A 22,269-nucleotide genomic window follows, 5' to 3' on the forward strand; every position below is an offset into this window, starting at 1 on the left:
TATGCATTTCCACCACTTCCTCTGGTACGTTCAGTTCTCCAGAGGGTCGTTCAGGAGGGTCACACCATCCTGCTGGTGGCCCCTTTCTGGCCAGGGAGGACATGGTTCCCCCTGCTCCACAGCCTCTGTCACGGAACGCCTTGGCGCCTCCCCGACAGGAGGGACCTACTGTCGCAGCTGGGAGGCCGGATCTGGCACCCATGCCCACAACGCCTCCAGCTGTGCGTCTGGCCGCTCAGGGGCCGGAGCCACTGCTGAGCAGCCCGGTGAGACACACCATACTGAACGCCAGAGCGCCGTCCACCAGGCTACAGTACGAGAACAGGTGGAAGCTGTTTTCCAGCTGGTGTAGGGATCTGGGCGAAGACCCAGTACACTGCCCTGTACCCAAAATCCTGGAGTTCCTACAATCTCTACTAGGTAAGGGCCGGTCCCCCTCTACCTTGAAGGTTTACGTGGCAGCAATATCCTGCCGCCATGTGGCAATTAACGACCGCACAGTAGGGAGCCACAACCTGGTGTCCCTCTTCCTGAGAGGGGCTCGGAGGTTGCATCCCCCGAGAGCTCCGAGGGCTCCGTTATGGGACCTTAACCGGGTACTGGACGCCCTGTGCGGGCCTCCCTTCGAACCCTTGGCACAGGCCGAGCTGAAGTGGGCGTCATACAAGACATCCCTTCTCCTGGCCATTACATCGGCAAAGCGCGTCAGTGAACTGCACGCTCTGTCAGTCAGTGAAACATGTCTGAGGTGGAACGCAGACGGCTCGGGGGTCACGCTGTGGCCAAACATAGCATTCCTCCCGAAGGTGCTGTCGCAGGCTCACCTCAACCAGCCTATCAGGCTGGCTCGATTTAACCCCCCACCTGGAGAGGGGACAGACAAACTGGAGCTGTTGTGCCCAGTCCGGGCTCTGAGAGCCTACATTGAAGCTACTGCACGCATCAGGCGGGCAGAGCAGCTATTCCTTTGCCATAGTGGCGTGAACAAAGGCGGCGCTCTCTCCAAGCAGCGCCTGTCCCACTGGATTGTAGACACAATCAGCCACGCCTATGAGGTAAGTAACCTCCCCGTACCATCGGGTGTACGGTGCCACTCTACAAGGAGCATTTCCACATCGTGGGCTGCCATGAGAGGGGTGCCCTTGGAGGACATTTGTGCCGCCGCCTCATGGGCTTCGGCAGGCACTTTCTCAAGATTCTACAGGGTGAATGTGGCCACTCCCCACCCATTGGACGTGGTCCTCTTCCCCGAATCCTCCGGTTCTACCCTTTGAGGTTTGTAATCAGGATTCCTCGTGACTTGTCTGGTATAAGTCATTCAGTGCTTAAAGCACCGCCTCTGGCGGTCAGCAGGGACGAAATAGAACGATAGTTACGTATGTAACTACGGTTCTATGAGTCCTGAATGACCGCCAGAGGCACTCTTGTCACTCAGAATCCTCGTGTTCTCGCGAGAAGATTCTGTAGGGACTGAGCCCCAGGTGACTGCCGGAAGTTATAGACTACTCCGGGGGTCATCACGGGGTCAAAATTGACATTGTTGGTATAAATACTCGACTGCGCATGCGCGAAGGGACGTATTCAGTGCTTAAAGCACCGCCTCTGGCGGTCATTCAGGACTCATAGAACCGTAGTTACATACGTAACTATCGTCTCTTATGCCTACCTTTTGATGGAGCAAGTCTCTCTTCTCTTTCCTCAATGCGTTTAGCTCCCTCTCCTTCTCTCTCTCTATTTCTTTCAGCTGCCGCTCCAACTGCTGGACTCGTTCCTGAAAATCAGGGGAATTATTCCCTCGGCACACAATGCCATGCATTCTATTCAAAAGATGCATTACCACAGCAGACATTTTAGCTGTTAGGGTTATGTAATGTAGCCTATAATGATGTGCTGTAATATTAGGTAAACAAAACTTTTCTGCACACAATATCACACGACAGTGAAGAGTGAATCGATGCAGTGCGTCATTGCAACTCAGGGAGGAACAATGCAAATCAAACAACCATTTGCAAGTTAAAGGGCTGGGGCATGAGAGCGATATAAGAGAGCAAGGCTAAAAGGCTCGCCAATGTGACAGATGATTGTTTGACATCAATTTTGTGCTCGTTGTCTCCACCTTTGGGACACAGCATGCGTCAGAGAGAGAAAGAGACAGAGACAGAGAGAGGTATAGAAATTAACTGTCAACTCCAGTGAGGTTTCTGTGCAGCTGAGTAAACTCCCTTAACTCCACCACATACAATACCATCTCTTCTTCAGCACTCATTCTCTCTGCAGTCTGCCTCGCTTCTCAAACCATAAGAGACACAATCTGGAATCTATTTAAATTCTGGGGTGTATTCACATTAATAGTTTAGTTTATAAATTTGGATGGAAATTCAGGCCTTGCTATCATTACCGTCTACGAAATATGTGTGGAAAAAACCCTTTACAGTCTGCCACACTGCCACATGTACTAATTTTGGTCAGGTGTCTTAGAATATCACTGCAGGGATAAAAAGCACAGTCATGTACTTTGAGGGACTTTAAGCCAATACCCGTCTAATCCTAATTCTGTCACTGCTGTAACCTACTGGCTCACATGCCATTGAGGAGCCCCTACCGGGAAGAGGTAATGCCTCCGTCCTACGGCGCTACTAGCTCTGTAACATTCCCCAATCCCCATCCTGCTCAACATTCCCCATTGACAGGTGCTGCGCCAGCCTGAGCCAATTAAATAGGACCATGTGCAGTGACAAAGATCACTCTCCCTACGGCCGGCTTCCCTCCCGTGAACATGGGCCAATTTGTGTTTGTATAGACGATTGGCAAGGCTGGAAGTACCATGCTGGGTTCAAACCCCTAGACTCCACAGTGGTGGGCAGGTACTTTACCCATGCTCTGCCCGAGGGCCCTTCTAATCCTTCCTAATTCTAACCAGTCATAGAAACCAACAATGTGCACCAAAACACAAAAGGCCTTTCAAAATCTTTGAACATGGTCACCCTGCGTTAAAGACCTCTTCAAATCCCCATGTCAGTCCCTCTGTGAAAACCCTCTGTGAAAACTTGTCTTGTCTCCCATTTGTCTTTCTTTCAGTTCTTAGTTGATGGACCAGCCCTGAACTTTGCTAGTAATTCCTGTTTCATTCTCCATCGTTCCTTGTCTCCCAATCTTCCTCACCTGTAACCAATCCCACCCCACCTCTTGTTCTTCCTGTCTTTCATCATTCCCCTTTGTGGTTCTCAGGACGGCCTCTAATGTCATTACTGACGACAGGGTGATTCTGGTGAGTGAGAGGAGAGAAGAGTTCACGCTCATGTCAGTGTTTGTTTGGAGGTGGTGGAAGGGGGGGGGGGGGGGGGAGAGTTTGAGGGACGGTCCCTCAAACACGCCCTGGCGGCTGTGGAAACAAAGAGCTGTGTGTATGAGCGCACGTGCATGCATGTATGTTTGCATGAATTAATTATGCTTAAAAACAACTGAGGCACATGAAAATACTTTGCTTTACAGTGAGAAAGTGACACGTGTGTGACGTGTGTGTGTGTGTGTGTGTGTGTGTGTGTGTGTGTGTGTGTGTGTGTGTGTGTGTGTGTGTGTGTGTGTGTGTGTGTGTGTGTGTGTGTGTGTGAGTGAGAGAGAGAGTGTGTGTGTGTAAAGCCCTATTTCACACTAATGCACTCAATGGACTGAGCAGCAGTTAATCCCGTGCTGGGTGCTGGCCAACCACAGTAAACAGTGACTAAGAGCACATGACAACGTAGATAAGCTTGTAAAACAAGTCTGGAGCAGCTGTGAAATTCTCTGTTTAACAGCTTACCTGTGCGGTGTTGATAGCATGCTGCTGACTTGAGATCTCCCGTTCCAGCTCTCCCTCTCCCACTCGCTCTTTCCTCACTTCCATTCCTCTGTCCTCCTCATTCTGCTCCTCTTCTTCATCTATGTGTGTCTCTTGCTCCAAGACACGGAACTCCCAGTCCTCAAAGGTCCGGACTGCAGCCTCCATCTTCTCTCTCTCCTGTACAAGAGAGACAAATTAGTTTCAAGGCTTCTAATGTACATAGATCTTTTTGGCAAATGATGATTCAGTTTGGGAAGAGAATGAACTTCACTGTCCAAATGTTTGTAATTCAATATTATGTAAAATCACACCTGTGTAAGACAAGTAAGTGGTGTCATCCGAAATGCTTGAGCAATGACAGAGTTACCATGTGGGGGTCCCCTCTACTGTACTGTACTGTCACACCCAAAATCATCATATATACAGTTATTATGTGTGTGTAGGCTGCGCAACAGTGACACTTGGTGGTGAAAACCATTGATTATCGATAGATGCTAATCCATAGAGGTTTAGAAGTTCCTTTTTATTTCAATGATCAGACAATGCTTATCGGCATTCACTGTTCCAAGTTCACATCGGAAGTATAAACAAAGACAATAACACTGGAAGCACAGGAGTGACAAAAGATAAGACAAAGCATGGAACATCAAACAGCCACTGGGTGGAACGGAACCATTCATTAAATGCAACCCATAAAACAAGTTCCATGTCTCTGTCATCGTTATGTTCTGAGAGACACCAGGTACAATAAGCCGTCTGTTTGTGTCTTTAGCTCAGACACATCAGGTAAAACAGGTACTGCGCAATCACTGAAAGGCACACAGCTATAGTGTGCGACAGACAGACGATATACTGTATATATATATAGTATACTGCAGCACTGTCAAGTGTCAACATAGTATATCATGACACACATCACCATGTCCTTAAGGCAGTTCACAGAGTAGCAGATGTATTTCATTTCATTTCTGTGACACTGTCAACAACACAACTTAATTTTACAAATAATCTGTAATTATGTTTAATCCAGCACGAAGAGGATTAAGTTAAGTAAGTAAGTAATTTGAGATCCATACATTCTTCCTCAGTACCAGTTTGGCAATAACCAAAATAATGTACAAATTGAACTGTGTATTATAGTAATATATAACTAGAAAAGGTGCCCCTTAGGGCAGTGGTTCCCAAAGTGGGGTCCGGGGACCCCCAGGGGTACCTGAGGGAGTTCCAGGGGGGACCCATCTATTTTGTTCATGTTCTAGTGCTAAAGTGTTTAAAGCAGTGGTTCCCAAACTTTTTCATGTCAAGGACCCCCAAATTGACACTACTTAGCCCGTGGACCCCCATTTGAAAAGATATGCCAGGGACCCCCATAAGAGAAGACGTACACATTTAGACGTCTACATTGACGTCTACATTTAGACGTCTACATTTAGACGTCTGTACACATTTAGACGTCTACATTTAGACGTCTACATTTAAACGTCTACATTTAGACGTATACATTTATTTGTTATCCGTGTTGCGATGATGAGGGGGTACCTGGAAAAATATCTACCCCAAAAGAGTTTGGGAACCCCTGCCTTAGGGCACAGGTCTCCACCAGGGCAGGTCAGGTTGTGGCCTCCTGGTGGTGCTATAATAGGCCAATGTGAAAAGGGTAACATTTTCTCTTACACCTTGGATGGCAATTGAATGATTTGAGGCATTTTGTTCCACCTGTTGGTGGTGCTATAACAGGCCAATGGGAAAAGGGTGGGATAGAGCCTAGTAGGAAAGTCCTTGAAGATGTCACGTAAATTGCACGCTGCATTCATGATTTGAGGCTTTTTGTTCAAAATCCTGCAAACTTTGAAGGCCAATGTTAGCCAATTCGGATGGAATATGAAATATCGGACAGATCCGTCCTGAACACATGACTATAGAGATAGTGTGTAACGATTTGTGGGATTTTTGGACAGAATCTGGAGGAGTAATATCCTAAAATGTGTTTTCCAAAAGTCGGCCTCCTGGTGGCGCTATAAGAGGCCGTTCTGGAAACTTGGCATCGACCTGGGTTAAAGGTGTGACAGTAGTTTAAAATGTGTAATACCAGTTGCTCAATGGTGCTGTAGTCTGTATACAGTAGTGAAGATAGGAGCTAGAGAGTAATTTGTAAATGTGGCCGTTGTGCCGATCAGGCCATCACCTGCTGTAGCTGCAGTGTCAGCTGCACTCTCTGGCTCTCTGGCTGACTGGGGATCAGCCTCTCCTTCTCCTCAAAGCACCTCCTGAACTCCTCCACTCTGCTCCTCTCCTTTTCCAGGCTCTCTCGTTCCTAAAGTCACAGTCACGTTTGAAATGTTTTTATTCTGTTAATGTGGGGGTCCCCAATGTTGTTCGTCTCACCCAGTTTTTTCTCAGAAAAGACAGACGGTTGACCCTCTATGTGACCAACTCAAAAGGGTTACATACAATTGTATATTATTCACACAGTAGGAAAATGGTGGTGTGCAATGCATGCCAAGTCACTTGACTTGGCCATACATGCCAAGTCACTTCCCCACTATGACCCACTGTGAAACACGACAGGTAGACAATACCTGAAGGGAGTGTCTCTTACTTTGTGCCTGTCGGTGTGTCTGGGCTTCTCAAGATGTTTGGCCTCGTTCTGTAGTGCCTGTAGCTGCTGTGTGTGTCTGTGCAGCTGTTTCCTCTCCGTCTGCAACTCGCCTTGGAGCAGGGCTATCTCCAGCTGCAGCTGAGAGGACAGTAGATAGTCATAATCATAGACAGGGAATGTTGCCCCGAGAAACAGATGACTATGCCATTTCACTGTGAGTATGTTGGCATCTGGAAATGGCACATGGCTGCAACGTGAAGCCGAAGACGTTTTATTCAACTATCCTGTGCAACAGATTTGACTCTCTGTTCACTGGCAAACGGGCCCCAACAATGGCCAGCAAGCATGTTCCTGTAGACATCATGACAAATTATTTTCCAGAGTTGTCATCAGTGACGCATAGTTTCATTCATCAACTCACCTCAATCTTTAGTTCCTCCTTCTGCTGATTGATCTCTGTGATTCGCTGTTGGAACATGGAGGGCGATGGCAAGACCCTTGCTGACCCCACCTCTAGATGTCTGGTACGGGACTGTGAGTGGATGAAAAAGTTATGTAGCTGACCACACAAAATCATCAATTCAGAACGCTACAATAGAAATAAACAATAGCTGAATATTGACGGGGGAGTGGAGAGTATTGAGGAAATAAATTTGTTTTCTTGCCCTGAGGCATACTGCACAGCAGCCACACTAGCACGGCATGCTAATGTAATGGCATTTTACATGCGAATGCTGCCTGCATCTGAATTAACATCATTAAAAAAGCATCACTTGGATGCAGCGTTGCAGACATTCACTTACCTTCTCACTCTCTGTGCTGCTGCTCTCCGTATCAGACTCTGCCCCCGATGAGGTTGGACTCTGTCCTCCAGCCACTTGTGTCAGTGTGATCCACGGTGGTCTCAGCCCTGGTTCCCATTGGCTCCTGGAGCTGTCCATAGTGTGCCGGGGCATTTCTGAGGTCAGGAGGAGGTAGGAGGGGTGATACTTAATGAGAGGTAAAGTTTAGGGGGCCTCTGCTGGCATGACTTGACTAAATGTTGTGGTAATCTGATCCAGTGGCTGATTGAAGGCGTGCGAGGGATCAGGTGACAGATCACAGAGGGGCTATCACAACTGAGTAATAACTAAACAAGCCCTGGCCTAAAGCATTAACCACTGAAATCCCTCCAGGATTACAGAAACTGGGCTGGTGATAATAGAGAAAACACCTTGAGAGGTAAATGGGAAGTAATAGTATAAGAAAGGAGCGAACGCACTATGTGGGAGGTGGTCTTCGTGTTGTTTTTCAGGGTTTGCATTCAAACCAATTTTGGGCGGGAACCCCTTTTGGTGTTAGCATTATGTTATGCTTTAGCTATTTAAAAATAGCAGATCTACAAGCTCATAGCGCGCCACCGAGTGGCGCGCTACGAGCTTGTAGGTCTGCTATTTTTGAAAAATCGAAGAACGACTAACATAGAAACATAGCTTTTTCAGAAAACTGTCAGGATGTAGAAGACATTTTTAGAATCTGATCTCAGGGCAGGGGTATACTGTAGCATGAAAATGCTGTTCTCTTCACATTGCCTTTTAAGTAGTGAGAGGTGAGACGGTGCATAAACACCACAACACTGATCAATGCAATACTACAGCATAACTTTGCCCACAGATATGCATTAATGCATACTTTACTATACACTTTGAAGGACTCTTCATGGTGTAATCCTATGTCTGCTTCGCTTAAGTGTGTTAACCAGAGCGAATATCGTTAAACATGTTGTTGTTGTTGTTGTTATGGGTATATTTCAAGCTATATGTACAGTATGTACATACTGTACAGTATGTACAATGCTCTCACACACACAGACACAGACACACACACACACAGACACACACACACACACACACACACACACACACACACACACACGTGGGAAAATACTCTCGATTCCTATTGTCAAACCCTTTCCCACACCCTCTCCTCAGGCTCTCTGTCCTCTTTATTCTCTCTTTTTCTCCATCCAGACCTTATTAGGCTACAGGCAATGGAAAGAAGGAAGGGGTTGGCAGAGGAGAAGGAGCATCAAAATAGATATACAACCCACATACTGTATTTGAGTGAGGGGTTCCAAACACCAGCTGGACTGGCAAACAGAGGCAGGGAGGGCAGAGTTCGCAGTGTTCATTAAACCCAGAAAGAGTACAAAAAGAACCCTTTAAAATCTCAGAGGGACATAGTTGAGTATTTTGCAGTGTGCCAGACTTCAAATGTATTTAGTCCCCAAGGGGTCATTGTTTTTGCAGAATTAGTGCAACATAAAAAAAATCACACCCGTGTGAACTGAGTGATGCAACTTGCTATTTTCGTGCTCTAACACAGCCAGCGAGCCAAGGACCCAGCCAGGGACACACATAGCTGTCTATAAGAGTGGTTGCACCACTCAAAAACAGACTAAGTAACAGAGACTGAGCAGGACTGCATCAATGTCAACAACCAAAATCAACAGAACAGCAGTAACATTAGTGCAAAAATATGAAACATTTCTATCCAAAGTATATAGACATTTGGCAGCTTTTAGAACGAAGCCCTTCCTGTGTTTTCACTGCTGATTATGATGTGGTTGGATTGCAAATATACTGTACATTACTTTGGTACATTAAATGATAACTTACATTAAATTAAAGGCCACATCAAATTACTCTATATGCTTGCACGTCATGGGATGCTCATGCTTCCAATAAAAGCTGTCAGCTTTGAAGTAAAACCAGTGTTTGTCACCTGACCTCTAAGCTAGATAAAGTTCAGAGCAGCAGATACAGTATCACCACCAGTACAACCCAGAGGCATTCACGAGTAAAGTCCACGCTTTCATGTCAACATAGGCACATGTCAAACATAACAAACAGAAGGCTAAACAAACACAATGCACATACAAGAGAGTGAGAGAGAATGAATGAATGAGTGCATGTGTGTGGAAGAGTGAGTGAGAGTGGGCTGGATAGCAGAGGCAAAAAGAGAGCAAAGTCATGCAGCAAAGGGAAGCAAACATGATGGAGAGGAAGATTAAATGACAAAATGTTGTTTTAATGAGCCCACACTAATTGGTCTAGATAGCAGGGGAGTGGCATGGGAGATTAGAGAAAGAGAATAAACAGAGTTCAATAGTGTGTGTGTGTGTGTGTGTGTGTGTGTGTGTGTGTGTGTGTGTGTGTGTGTGTGTAGAGACACACACACACACACACACACACACACACACACTTAATGTGAGGGAGTACAGGAGTTAGAGGGGACTAGGGAGAGAGGAATGCCACTATCTCTGTCACATTATCTCACCATGTGCTCAAAGCAGCCAAGTTTACTCTCACATCACACTTGACAATCCACACTGTGAAGTTTCTCTGACCCTATGACACTGTTCTAATTTCAGTTGCATTTCATCTCCTATAGTCCATACTGAACATCCCTTCACTCCACACATTTTAACATTATAAGACAGGGTTGTTCACTGATCTCTTTCCATCCAGATTCGGCACAAACATGGCGTTAAATTCGTTTTACTATGCCACCAAAATGTGGAATGCCCTACCAACAGACATCAAAAAGTGTGACTCCTTACCCTCCTTCAAAACAGCCATAAAAAAACACCGGTCTGCAAAATGCAGCTGATCCTAGTAGAGTCTAACCACATTTGATCACATTTTCTTTCTGGAAATAAAAACGTCTGGGTTTCCGAAGGGTGGCTGGCATCTCCCTTAGAGATAGGGTGAGAAGTTCAGTCACACGAGAGAGTCTCGGAGTAGAACCGCTGCTCCTTCACCTGGAAAGGAGCCAGCTTAGGTGGTTCGGGCATCTTGTTAGGATGCCTCTCGGGCGTCTCCCTAGGGAGGTCCTCGAGGCATACCAAGGCGCAGTTGGAGGAAATACATGGACTTGGGATCCCCCAGGAGGAAGTCACTAATGTTGCTCTGGAGAGGGAAGTTTGGAACACTCTGGTGGAGCTGTTGCCCCCACGACCTGACTACGGATAAGCCGTTGAAGATGGATGGATGGATGGCTGGATGGGTTTCCAAGGCATTTGAATTAAATTAATGCACAGGTGCCCGGGTCATAGTCATTAGTCAAGTCAGTATCAGTTCAATTATTAATTCAAAAAGTGAATTGAACCTATGCTTCATGATTCTCTTGATTAGAGTGAATATACAAATCTTGCTATGGCAGAAACATGGTTGTTTAGGGCTTTTGTATAGTCTAAATAGAACTGACCGTAGTCTTGATAGGGCCTAATCTGTTGGTGATTTTCAGCTTTACTGGTATTTTCTCCAAGTCCAAGGACAAGAGGGTAATAGTCATGTGGGCTGAAGCAGAAATTCTACATTGGCAGTACATTCACCACCACATTTACTTCATTGTATTTGTTAAAAACTGCCCTCAAGACAAAAGCTTTCTCTAGTTCCATTTAAGGAAGATCTGCATAATCAGGGAACCACAGATTGGTTGAAGGTCCCGCAGTTGGCCATCGGATATCTTTGCTATGACTTTTGCAGAGCCATGGTCAGCAATAAATCCTGTAAGGACATTGGCTGCACGACAATAACACGCCATTAGTCAATCTAAGCAAATGTTATATTTAGTTTACTCTGCAGTATGTTGGTTCTGTTCCATCTTCAGAGGGTACAAGACCAGCTCCAGTTGTTAGGCCAGTGGACTGGAAGGGCAAGAGACATATTACTTACAGGCCAAAATTACAGGTTGTCGTTTCAGTCAAATAGACCCATCTCTAAGCCTTAGTCTGTCAAATCAATTATAGACTCAACATCATGACATCACTGTGTCTCACGCAATATTTCCAGACACATTTCCAATTTATTTACAAACGATGACGTCCTGCCATGAAGGAGCACAATGACATCAGACATATCAAGTGCCCCAGAATACCCAGTGACCTCAGCTCCCACTGCACACAGCTATTGGCTGAGAGCCGGCAGGCAGGAAGCTGTCATAGAAACACTAGCCAGCCACTGATCAGGAGGAGCAGGTGAGAGGAAGTGTTTTCACTGCCGATTGGTCTCTTTTGGTCCTTGATCGTTTACCTAGGGGCAAGGCAAGGGTATAAAATGTATTCACTGCCAACTGGTGGCTTGAGAACACAGGTGGTTGTAGGATATTCTGTGGCAATGTACTTTATCAAAGAAAATACCCACAATCGGAGCAATATACTGGTGTGCAGATTTTATTGGTTTAATGTACTTTTAACTTTATCATCACATCTATTGTGATGTGTGAGGTATAGTCCCTGGATGTGTCAGAAATGGTTATTACATGCAAACTAGTAAAAACTATGCTTTTATACAGGCTAAGCATATATATATATGCCCATATTTAAATTATGTGGATGAATGTTTGGCATACTCTGGTGGCAGGCTATATGCACAACTGCTGTAGGCTACTGCTCTACAGTAAGAGTAATACACATCTGTTTGTGCATAGTATAGTATGGAATGTGCTCAATGCAGCACTAATTGGCACAGGCTCCCGTGTAACTATTGCTGGCGTTGGTGCTCGTTCAACAGCTCCAACAGAGATTCCATTTGCCTGAGAATTTCTCTCCTGATGCAAGGGAACTAGTGAGCCATTAATGACAGTCTGGGAGGAAGGGCTCAGACATAGATTTGTTCATAATGGCCAAAACAAGGCGTGTGAGAGAATGACTGAACGCAAACCTATGAATTCCCATGACACCAACCCTCCCAGGGAAATTCATTCACTCAGCAGCACTCCCTATACACTCCCACCCTTTGTTTATGCTCTGTTCTGTTCTGAATCTGATGAGGGTGGATAAAAGCGAGATATCACAAGAACATTGTAAACAAAGTGGGAGTTAACGTAAACTGAGCTTGCCATGGGACAAGGATTCTTATTGTAGGTAGACATGAGTAGACTCATAAATAACAGGCTATATTGCAACTCATAGGCCTAATGAAAAAAATACATGAATCATGTCTCATATTTAGGGCAAAGGGCACGTACAAGTAACAAGTTAGTAGTGTAATTTTGCATCAGCCACGATTATTCATTGACAAAGAAAGTGTGTAGGCATTCGCAGGCGCGCAGGTAATTTCGCATAACAAAAACTAAATTGGCAACTTTAATTACTTTAATTGACGACTCGATCGCCCATCAAGTTGAAGTTTGTTAATTAATCTTTGATAATAACCATTAAAGATTAATTAACAAATTATTTCAATGTTTCTGTCATCTTAAATAGGTCAACATACGTGAAAATGTGACAAATTAAGTCGTTAACTTCACTTGAAACAATGTGGGCTATACTCGTTACGAGAGAAAGAAACCTTACCTGAGAGAACGGACAGAAATTCAGTGAAAAGTGATATAGTTCCTCAATAACTGCATATTGTGGCAACTGGCAAGTCAAGAAGAGCGACTGGGTGAACTTCAGTGCGCTTTCACTTTCTCAGCGTCCGTCCAGTCCACTGTTTCCGCTTTGTTTTCTGTATGGATGGACCGCTTCCTTCTTACGCCTTGATATCTTTATCTTCGCTTGATTTGATTCAATCCCTCCAAATAGTTTCCCATGAAAAGTGGCAGCTCACTGAGCTGTCGGCGTCAACAGGTGAAATGGAATGTACTAGTGCATGTGCGAGAGCAAGGGAGGCGGGCACTAAAGTTTTTTGTGTGAAGCGCGCGGCTCGACTCGAAACAACACCGCCAGTTTCAGTACCGTCCCCACCGCAGTGGTACTTTTATTCACAGAACTGGCGCCGTGGCGCGACGACAGTCACGACACCACTTTACTTTCTTTGTGACAGGAGCTATAGTTCTACGCCGTTACAATGTCACTTGGGCACAGTGCCAAGTTCCAACACACCTCTTCCGCCTTTCAGACTCGACCCTTGGTTATTTATTGCTTAGCCGAACCCCTCTCCCTTCACTGAAAAGCATTTATCACACTGCCCTACCTCCTCCGAGTCCCCACAGTCAGCAGAGTATAGATTATTTTTTCCAGTGACGTGTGGGAGAGTATGGGCAGAGGACGACCAGGGACCAGGGTGGCAAACTGTTTAAGACAAGTGGATGGTGGAAAGGGGGGGCGGGGGGGTTACCCTGAGGCTGAGCAGATGGGGGACAGACTGGGTAAAAGAACAGCTGGCAGTGGCACCTTTTCTTTTCAAAAGCCAAACAGGGCTTTTCTATGAAGAAACACTGCCACCAAAACAACATACCGGTAGCCTATCTTCCACTTGTAACACTAATGCATGCATGGTCTTGGTCTGTCACGCCCCCTGATGACAGGTGTGCCTGATGGAGCATAAGCTAGGTGAGAGAGAGAGAAGGGTTGTCTGCCTCTGACAGAGCTGGACCGTGTGTGTTTATTTGTGTGCTAGCAACGTGCATGTGACATGGATAATGAACTTTTCTTTGCTCTTTTACCAGATATTGTTCACTCAGTCAGTCATAAGTTCACAGCAGCCACAGCGACATTCTGTCAGCCTGCCATGTGCCTTTCAAGTGAGTTCAAAACACTTGCAGGCATTTCACAGCCGCAGAAGCAGATACAATTACCTTTTCGGGGGAAAACAATATTCACAGGAAGAGAATATAGCATTGCTTGGAAATACAAGAAAGGATACCTTGGGGTTTAAGTGTACGATCAGAAGCGTAAGCAGTTCATGTGTGATCAGGTCAAAGGCATGCACATCCACCCAAACCGGTCTTCCTCTCCTGACAGTGTCAATTGGCCATAATGACAGACATGAAGAGTAAGCATACAGTATATCCCCTACAAATACTCAATACAATATGTTTTCTCTGTGGACATTCTCAAGTGAGGATGCTATATTTCAGTACAGAGTGATGAATTTCAATAGAGGACTCTAATATTCAATAAATAGATATGAACGCAGGCACACACAGCCATGACAAGGACAGTGGAAACATGGCCTTCAGTGATTCTGAAATCTGAATGCAAACAGGAGTTTCATTTTCCTACTATGCAAAAAGGCTTTAGTGCGCGTGTGTGTGTGTGTGTGTGTGTGTATGTGTGTGTGTGTGTGTGTGTGTGTGTACGTTGCCTTGGCAAGAGGACTCCGGAATCACTGGGAAGGCCATGTGGAAGGACTCAATTGTCTAAGTTGAGCATTCATGAATACTAAACCAAACCTTCAATAGAACATTCCTGTCTGAGCATTACTTCTTAACTTCTGTGCTATTAATAACCAAGCAGCTGCACAAAGAGCAACGCATTTTGACATTTGAAAGAAGAATCAAAATTTATTAAAAAAATAGATAATGATAAAATAGCGAATATGCATAATTTTGTTTCCCTATTCCCTACAACATTTTGAAACATCGCTTAATAGTCATTTTTTTTATTTTTAGGCTTCTGTGCATGTGTAGCAAATTATAACTGATCATCTGTCATTTGCTGATGAACAGCAAGTATCATTTAAACTTAAAATATACAAACTTGTACTTAACATAATATTATATTGACATCAAATTCAAATATTTAGGTTTGGTTAATCCTATGTCAACACAACGGTGTAAATCTGATCATGTTGCCTGCCAGTAACAGCATTGCTTTTGTTAAATACTCAAACCTCATGTAGTCCACAAACCAGGTTAGCAGGCACTGCAATATCTGACAAGGGAAAAAACAGAAAGTAAAGAAATGTAATTTTCTGAAATAGTAAGTAATGCTGACTATACAGTAATTTCACCAATGTGAATGTGAGCATGTTCTTATTTAAAACGTTGTGAAACACAGATGAATCCAGCTTTGTCATACTCATTCACATGATAATTCTTACAGTATACCCCAGGGATTAAGTGTTATGTGCATGGATAATGGAGGCATTGTACTACAGACTGACTACTAGAATCACGTTTTTTTTCCTTTTCTTCTTCCATACCTATTTTAGCAGGCTTGGGAAGGTTCAGATTGTTCATGATTTCCACAAACTCTTGCAGGCTTTTGGTCAGACGGGGGTTGAACTTTCGCTCCTCACCGACCGTGGACACTGTCTGACCTGATAGACAGGAACACATCCAGTCAATCGATCAGTTTCAATCGAGGTGTGATGACCTTTGACTTTATCTTGGACTTGCGTCAAAAGATGATAAGAGGTTAGAGGATGTGGCTGGTCAACATTTGGACAGGCAGTCTTTTACTTCATCTACAGTATTATTTAAAATATATAAAAAAAAAAAAATCAACGTCTAGTTTGGACTTATTCACAATTTCTTTCTCTCACAATAAAGTGTGTAAGCAAAGTGCAGTTTCTTTGTATCCATATGTAAAGCTGGTAGTACTTACCATAAATAGCCAATAATAAATTGAATTTAATCTAAAATCAGTTAACCAAAAATAATTATTATGAGACTAAGGAAGGTGGGATTTGCAGCTAACCTTTGTAGTCATGTGCAGGGTAGATTAGGCAGTGAGCAGGCAGTGTGAAAATCCTTTGATGAACCGACTGATATAACCTCTTGGGGCAACCTGAGAAAGAGTAAAGTTATGTTGAGATTGTCACTCATGGCAAGAAAACATGTAATACTGCCACCATGTGTCATTAAGCTACATTACAAAAATAAACAGAATACCTTGTTTTTAGTCAAAAGTAAGCAAGGATACATACAGATTGACTAGCCGCAATTTGCAACTCTAGATTTTTTTACAATGGGCTGAATCTAGAGTTGCAATACCCTCCATACCACTTCCTATTCATGTTTTTTGGTTTATGATCTGCTGGTTAAACTCACCAACATTGCAGCTGCAGTCCAAGCTTGAATTATCCTCTTTCAATCTGCTGAGCTTGTTTTTCATAAAAATCCCCCGTAGAGATGTTATGAGCTACTTTCTGTCCAAAATATTCCAAGAGTGACAATATCGAGCCGCCATTTAGATTTTTGCAACGTGCCATAAAACAAGACGTGAGGGGGAGCGCTTGTTTAATAGAATCTTACCTGCGCACGATTCAGCCCATTGTAAAAAAATCTAGAGTTGCAAATTGCGGCTACAGATTGACCAAATCTGCATTCACTTCAAAAACACTAGTGTTCACCAACAGCACAATGTACCCAATGGCATGGCAACCCCCTACCTACCACTGTGCCACATATGATCCAATCCCACACACTAGGATTAGTAGGTCATCTGTCACTCCCTACCCTATGACAACTTGGCTAACATTCCAAGCAACTCTTCTCCCTCCTGGCCCCAAGCTATGGAAGTGCAGTCACACACACACACAAGGAAAAAAGGGCTCCCACTCCCAGGACATTAATGCCCTTATAGCCTTAATTTCAGTACCGTTATTGACAATTATACCAGTGGGTGGTGTGGTGGCTGGTTGTGATTGTGTGTGTGTGTGTGTGTGTGTGTGTGTGTGTGTGTGTGTGTTCACTTCATGGAGCCAGTCCAATGGCGGCTCCATGCAGCTATTACAATTTAGGCATTTAGCAGACGCTCTTAATCCAGAGCGATTTACATTAAGCAAGAACAAAAAAGCATGGGAATACATCACATAAAAAGCATTTATCAAGAAACATGCGTAAGCTAAGAAAGTAACAGTGGAATATCTATATAATGAAACTATACATATAAACTATACATATAATATACTATACTATGCTATACATATGTACTATGATGACGTGCTATGACTACATACAGTACAATGCAATTATAGTGCCGTCTACATAACATGCTATAAGTCTGTATCAAATGCTATTTAAGTCTACAGAAATGCTATCTAAGGGGGTAGGGTAATTAAGTGCTATCAGGCTATCAGCTATGGGGAGCCGAACAGTTACAAAGTCCTGCACCGGAAGTTGACAGAATGCACTGGACTCAGGCAACAGCCCAGCTTTAATGATCTTAAATCCCTTTTTTCTGCCCCCTCAATGACACCACTCTCCTAGTCTATACCAGGGGTTCTCAACATGCACTCACAGCGGACAGCCGTATGTTTTTGGATGTCAACGTCTCTACATTGCTCCATTCCACCACAAAAAAAACCCCACAGACTCTCCTGTACTGACCGTGATGAAGCAAAGGTCTTCACACACATTGATTCTGTGTGTCGTTGCAAGACACACCACACGAGTCGGCCAGGACAAATAACGTAACTACCTATGGCAACGACGGCCCACTGTGTGCGTGTCAGTGTGTGTGTGTGTGTGTGTGTGTGTGTGTGTGTGTGTGTGTGTGTGTGTGTGTGTGTGTGTGTGTGTGAGACAGAGAGAGACGTATTTATGCGAGTCCCAGGAATACACAGACCCCCCAGGGAATGCTTCGGACCACTTGCCTAATAATAATATTAATTTTATGCCCATCCCAACTTCCCAAGCTCATCCGTTAACAATTCCCTCCCAATCAATAAATGTGATATATTGCAATTAATCGCATTACCAACACTGTGAATAATTTGGTGTTGGTGTAATTTGGTATAAGAAATGTTAGAAATGGTGTTTACCTTTTTTACTTACTTACACTTACTATGACCTACCTTTGTAAGTCCCTCAAGAATCAAGAGCATTTGGTAAATAAATACCTCCTGTACATTTTTAAATAACTTCCTGATGAATCAAAGTAAGAGCTCAGGCATACCCTGCTGGAAGTCTGTCCTGCCACAGCCTCTGATCAGCAGTGCGTCCCCAGTAAAGGCCATGCTCTGGTCACCCGTCACCAGTGTTATACACCCATCTGTGTGTCCTGGAGTCTCCCTCACTGTCAAGTACTGTGGAGGAAGCAGGGAGTGGCAGAGTAAACACAACTGAATAAAGTGTAGCAGAGTGTAGCAAAGAAACATGTGGCGAAACACTTGTGCTTTTCCTGATAATGGAAAATATTTACCATTTATTTGTAGTGCATGATAGCATTCTGAAAGTAAAATAATAGACCATTTTCAGTCTCACAGCTTTGTTTTGTTCAATTGAGATTCAAAAAATATATACTACTATCTTGCCACTGTTACACATTAGTCTAGAGACGAATATGTAAAATAGCCAAAACACAGATAGCCATCAAATTAGATCTGAGCACGGTACATTGTGTTGAAAGTTTCTTCCTTACATAATCTCCAAAGGTAATCTGGTCTCCGTCTGACAGGAGCACATCTGCAGTGGCACCGCCGTGTTTAGAGATGGCACTCTTCAACACCATCAGTCTCTGCTTCAGCAGCCCTGTGCCTGTGATATGGTCTGCATGGCAGTGGGTGTTTACTATTGGGAAAAAGAGGATGCGCATTGAGGCCCTAACACAACAAGCCGACTTGGGTCAGTTAGGACGTAATTGAGCGTCTGTGGCCGACAATCAGCACAATTTGTGTGTCCCACTGCACAAATGTATTGGTCTGGGGGAAATTGGTCTGTTCACCAAATTAGTATGTTGAATCAGTAGCGGAGTGTTTGGTAACGTTAGTTAATGGTTGTGAAATGACTGATACATAATAACTGGATTGCATTAGTTTACATTTTATTTGTTACTTTTATTTGTCTTCTCCTCTTTGATTGATTGAAAACTTTATTAACATAGGAAAAGCACAGTTCAATACAAGGTCTGCTAAAGAGTCAAGACGTAGTGACTAGGAAAGGACTTGGTGAGAAACAATAATAAATCGGGACAAAAGTATCAATAAATTATATATATATATACTTTATTTTAATTTAAATAGTATAGCCAAATTTCCATGCAAAAAACACACCATTGTTTAATTTAGCAATTTGAGTTATTTATAATTATTAATTATAAATGAATAAGTGGTCTGAGCTTTTACATGACAGTAAAATATTAAATTATTAATATCCATGTTTGGCTTTTATTTTTTGCTTTGTTTTTTGTTATTTTTCTCTGAATGTAAACAAAAGATATGATCCTTGAATCCTTGACACAAATACGGTACTCATGTTTATGATACATAGATGCTTATATTTCTAGAGGGTGACCCCATAGATGGGATGGTAACCAATGTTATTTATTTTCTTTATATACGGTATTTTACTGTCCAATATTATTGTATGTGGGTGTATGTATGACTGTGAGAGTGTGTGGGGATGTATGCGTGTGTGTGAGTGTGAGTGTGTGTATGTACGCGTACGCTCACATAATGTTTTCATTTTATTATTATCCTGTGTGATCTCCTACAAGCATTTATCTATTGTTTTTACTTTTTATTTACTGAGTTGGCAACACATATTGTAATATTCGATTGTTTGTCTTTTTGCTTTCTGTATGTCCTTGTATGTCATTTCTGTTCATGAAAAATGAATAAAATTTAAGTTGATTTTTTTTTTATTAATATCCACTGTTTTGTCAAAGGCTGTCTGAACAATTCCTTTTTATGCATAAATTATCTAAATCAAGCGGTGAAGGTGAGGAGTGAGTTTACTTTACACCAAAGTGGACACGGTAACATGGTTAGTCACAGCGGTCAAAGTGAACTCAGTGTGCATTATCGAAGAAAGAAAAAAATACTTTAAGATGGTTTACACAGCTACACAACACTACACGTATTAGCTTTTATAAATGAATAGTTTATTTTAGAACCATACCTGCCATTTTCAGAGTCAGCCCCAGTTCATCCATAAGCTTCAGATCTCTGTCAACAGTCTCCAGGACAGGGTCGATGAGTATTGCTTCCTTGGTCCCTCTGTCTGCCAGCAGGTATGTATAGGTACTGCTCACTGACTCAAACAACTGAACAGATATAAAGAAGAAACATGATGACATTGGGTATGAGGTGATGGAGTAGATCATTTATAAAAGTTACTGTAACAAATTACAATTCATTAAATAGAAAACCTTTATTTTCTTTAAGATGTTTGCGGCTTTTCTGCCTTAAGGAAACAGGGACACAAATACTCCAGGACCTGGCTAAGATACAGTATGTATGCACTTCATTTAGCAGAGAATATCTCAACTGTTCTTGGCTAATATGACCCCCGCAAACAACTTAGGAACTGTGAGAAATTCTCTATCAGGGGCGAAATACCCCAAAACGCCCTTTTTAGAATTGAACGATCCTCTTACTATCTGCAAAGTGTTTGTTTCATAAAAATCCACGGTAGACATGTTATATGAGCTACTTTATGTCAAGAAATTCCTTCCAAATTCCAAGTGTTGGAGTTTGGAAGCGCTCGTTGGATAATCACTCACCGCCCTGCGTACCACCCGTTTTGAATTGGCACATAATGCAGGAGGCAGCGCAGCAGGATGTTGCTTTATTGGAAGCGAGCGCTTCCAAACTCCAACACAGTCGAACCATCCAGGATTCCATACCACAAGCATGTGGATTGTGGTAACATTTTAACAGAGTAGCACAGAGAAGTAGGTACAATTTCCTCAAGAATTAATTTGATGACTGAAAATGTAATAACCATGCAACATCTCTGAATGAATGCATCCCCCAGAAACATTTTAACAGAGTAGATATAAAAAATTACCTGTGTTCTGGTGAAATGACAATCCAGGAGTCCGCCAGGAATAAGCCCAGGAATAAACCCCGTGACCCCGACACGCCCCCGCCCCCCTGTAGGCACTGGGCAGTGAACATCCCTGGTCGTAGGGATTTCTCGTTTTGGATGTCTTGTTCACGTATCGTATAATGTTTTAATGTTAGATATAATATTCCCCCTGCCGCCCATACAAACAGCCAATGACTGAAGCTCACCTGTCTAAAGAGGGGTCCTTCCAGCGCCGCCCTGGAGCAGTAAGTTCTTCGGGAGACGTTTAGGGGCTGCAGGCTGCTGTGAACGCCCGTGCGGATGAGTCTGCTGTGGGCTGCAGCATGACTCGAGCTCCTGGTTGCTGATCTTATGCAAAGCGTGAAGGCCAGAGCCTGGACAGGTTTTGCCATGTTTCTGACCGAGCACATTCTGTTTCAACTGTTGGGGGAAAGAATACCAAGCAAAAGTATCAGCACCGTAAACCAATCGTCTGAACAGGGTATTATTATTCGCAGACATGCAATTCCGATTCCAAAGGCAACTGTAGGCTACCTGAGGTGTGTGCGTATGATATCCCTGTCCTTGTAACTTATTGCAAAAAATCTAAATCTAATGATTGACAACTTAACTTAACTTGCGAATAACTTTATGTAGCGGCGGTTTATGGCGAAATACTTCCCGAACCCTCCAGTTTTACACTGATGCAATAGTCCACTTAACAGTACCATTTCAGGAACTATAAAGGAACAACATTACCCTGTCATACGTTTGGAAGCTGGATTTCTGCCATCACAAATATTGTTATGATGGCGCAATAGAGGACGGGTCATCGTTGATTGCAATGTTGTCCTGAACTGTACCTTAAACCTTATCGCACAGTGGGCAAACTGGTCATGGTCATTCCTCTTCTTCAAGGTTTTGTGGCGGTATTGTGAGGTGCACACCGCCACCTACTGTATCAAAGTGCAAACTACAGTGCCAGTGTCCATTCCAACACAATTGCAGCAAGGGCAGAACCTCAATTAAAAAAAACTAGTTTCCTCCTTTTTCTTCAAATATCACATCCTCCTCATTTTTTCCCTAAATCTCCCTCAACAAATATGAAAACACTTATGTGGTAAGTATAGTAAATCTACTGCAGTGGTGGAAATGTACTCAAGTACTATTTTGAGGTGCTTTTACTATACTAGAGTATTTTCAAAATGCTATACTTTTACTTTTTTAGTTACTTAGTACTTTGTAGATTTTGATTATTATTACAAAACCTATATTAAACTACTTTAGCCCTGCTTGATTGATTGAATACTTTATTAACAGTTCAAGGATAATTCAGATAAGCCCTCAAGGCTTGTTTCCATACTTTTTTTTTAAACCTTTTATATACAGAATTACTAGTGAA

At 43.3% G+C, this 22,269-nt stretch overlaps 2 protein-coding genes across 3 annotated transcripts in view; both read right to left on the reverse strand.

Annotated features, from left to right (window-relative positions):
- Window positions 1-13,052, reverse strand: part of phldb3 (pleckstrin homology-like domain, family B, member 3) — a 25,305-nt gene extending 12,253 nt beyond the window's left edge. Inside the window, exons 1-7 of one of the 2 annotated variants that reach the window (XM_080767803.1) lie at window positions 12,760-13,052; window positions 7,223-7,377; window positions 6,841-6,951; window positions 6,420-6,557; window positions 6,006-6,134; window positions 3,800-3,997; window positions 1,667-1,771 (exon numbers count right to left, since the gene is read on the reverse strand). In XM_080767803.1, the coding sequence (XP_080623929.1) occupies window positions 1,667-1,771; window positions 3,800-3,997; window positions 6,006-6,134; window positions 6,420-6,557; window positions 6,841-6,951; window positions 7,223-7,375 (834 nt within the window). In that variant the 5' untranslated portion in view covers window positions 7,376-7,377; window positions 12,760-13,052. The remainder of the gene's footprint in view (window positions 1-1,666; window positions 1,772-3,799; window positions 3,998-6,005; window positions 6,135-6,419; window positions 6,558-6,840; window positions 6,952-7,222; window positions 7,378-12,759) is intronic. The other variant, XM_080767802.1, reaches the window with a different exon arrangement.
- Window positions 13,053-14,665: 1,613 nt separating this feature from the next.
- Window positions 14,666-21,768, reverse strand: ethe1 (ETHE1 persulfide dioxygenase). The gene is made up of 8 exons (XM_080767764.1): window positions 21,627-21,768; window positions 21,095-21,308; window positions 19,977-20,121; window positions 18,499-18,647; window positions 18,034-18,163; window positions 15,832-15,921; window positions 15,335-15,451; window positions 14,666-15,063 (listed from the first exon to the last, which is right to left on the reverse strand). The coding sequence occupies exons 2-8, from the start codon at window positions 21,296-21,298 to the stop codon at window positions 15,017-15,019; spliced, it is 882 nt and encodes a 293-aa protein (XP_080623890.1). The 5' UTR covers window positions 21,299-21,308; window positions 21,627-21,768; the 3' UTR covers window positions 14,666-15,016.
- Between the last annotated feature and the right edge of the window lie 501 nt (window positions 21,769-22,269).

Source organism: Protomyctophum bolini (genome assembly GCF_963924005.1).
Source record: "Protomyctophum bolini genome assembly, chromosome: 7".
Classification (NCBI taxonomy): domain Eukaryota; kingdom Metazoa; phylum Chordata; class Actinopteri; order Myctophiformes; family Myctophidae; genus Protomyctophum; species Protomyctophum bolini.

Coding starts and splice junctions, on each gene's coding strand:
- ethe1 (XM_080767764.1), bottom strand. CDS start 21,298: ATGTGCTCGGTCAGAAACATGGCAAAACCTGTCCAGGCTCTGGCCTTC. Junction 18,164..18,498: donor AGATTACCTTTGGAGATTAT/GTAAGGAAGAAA, acceptor CTTCCTCCACAG/TACTTGACAGTGAGGGAGAC. Junction 15,922..18,033: donor CAGGACAGACTTCCAGCAGG/GTATGCCTGAGC, acceptor ACTCTTTCTCAG/GTTGCCCCAAGAGGTTATAT.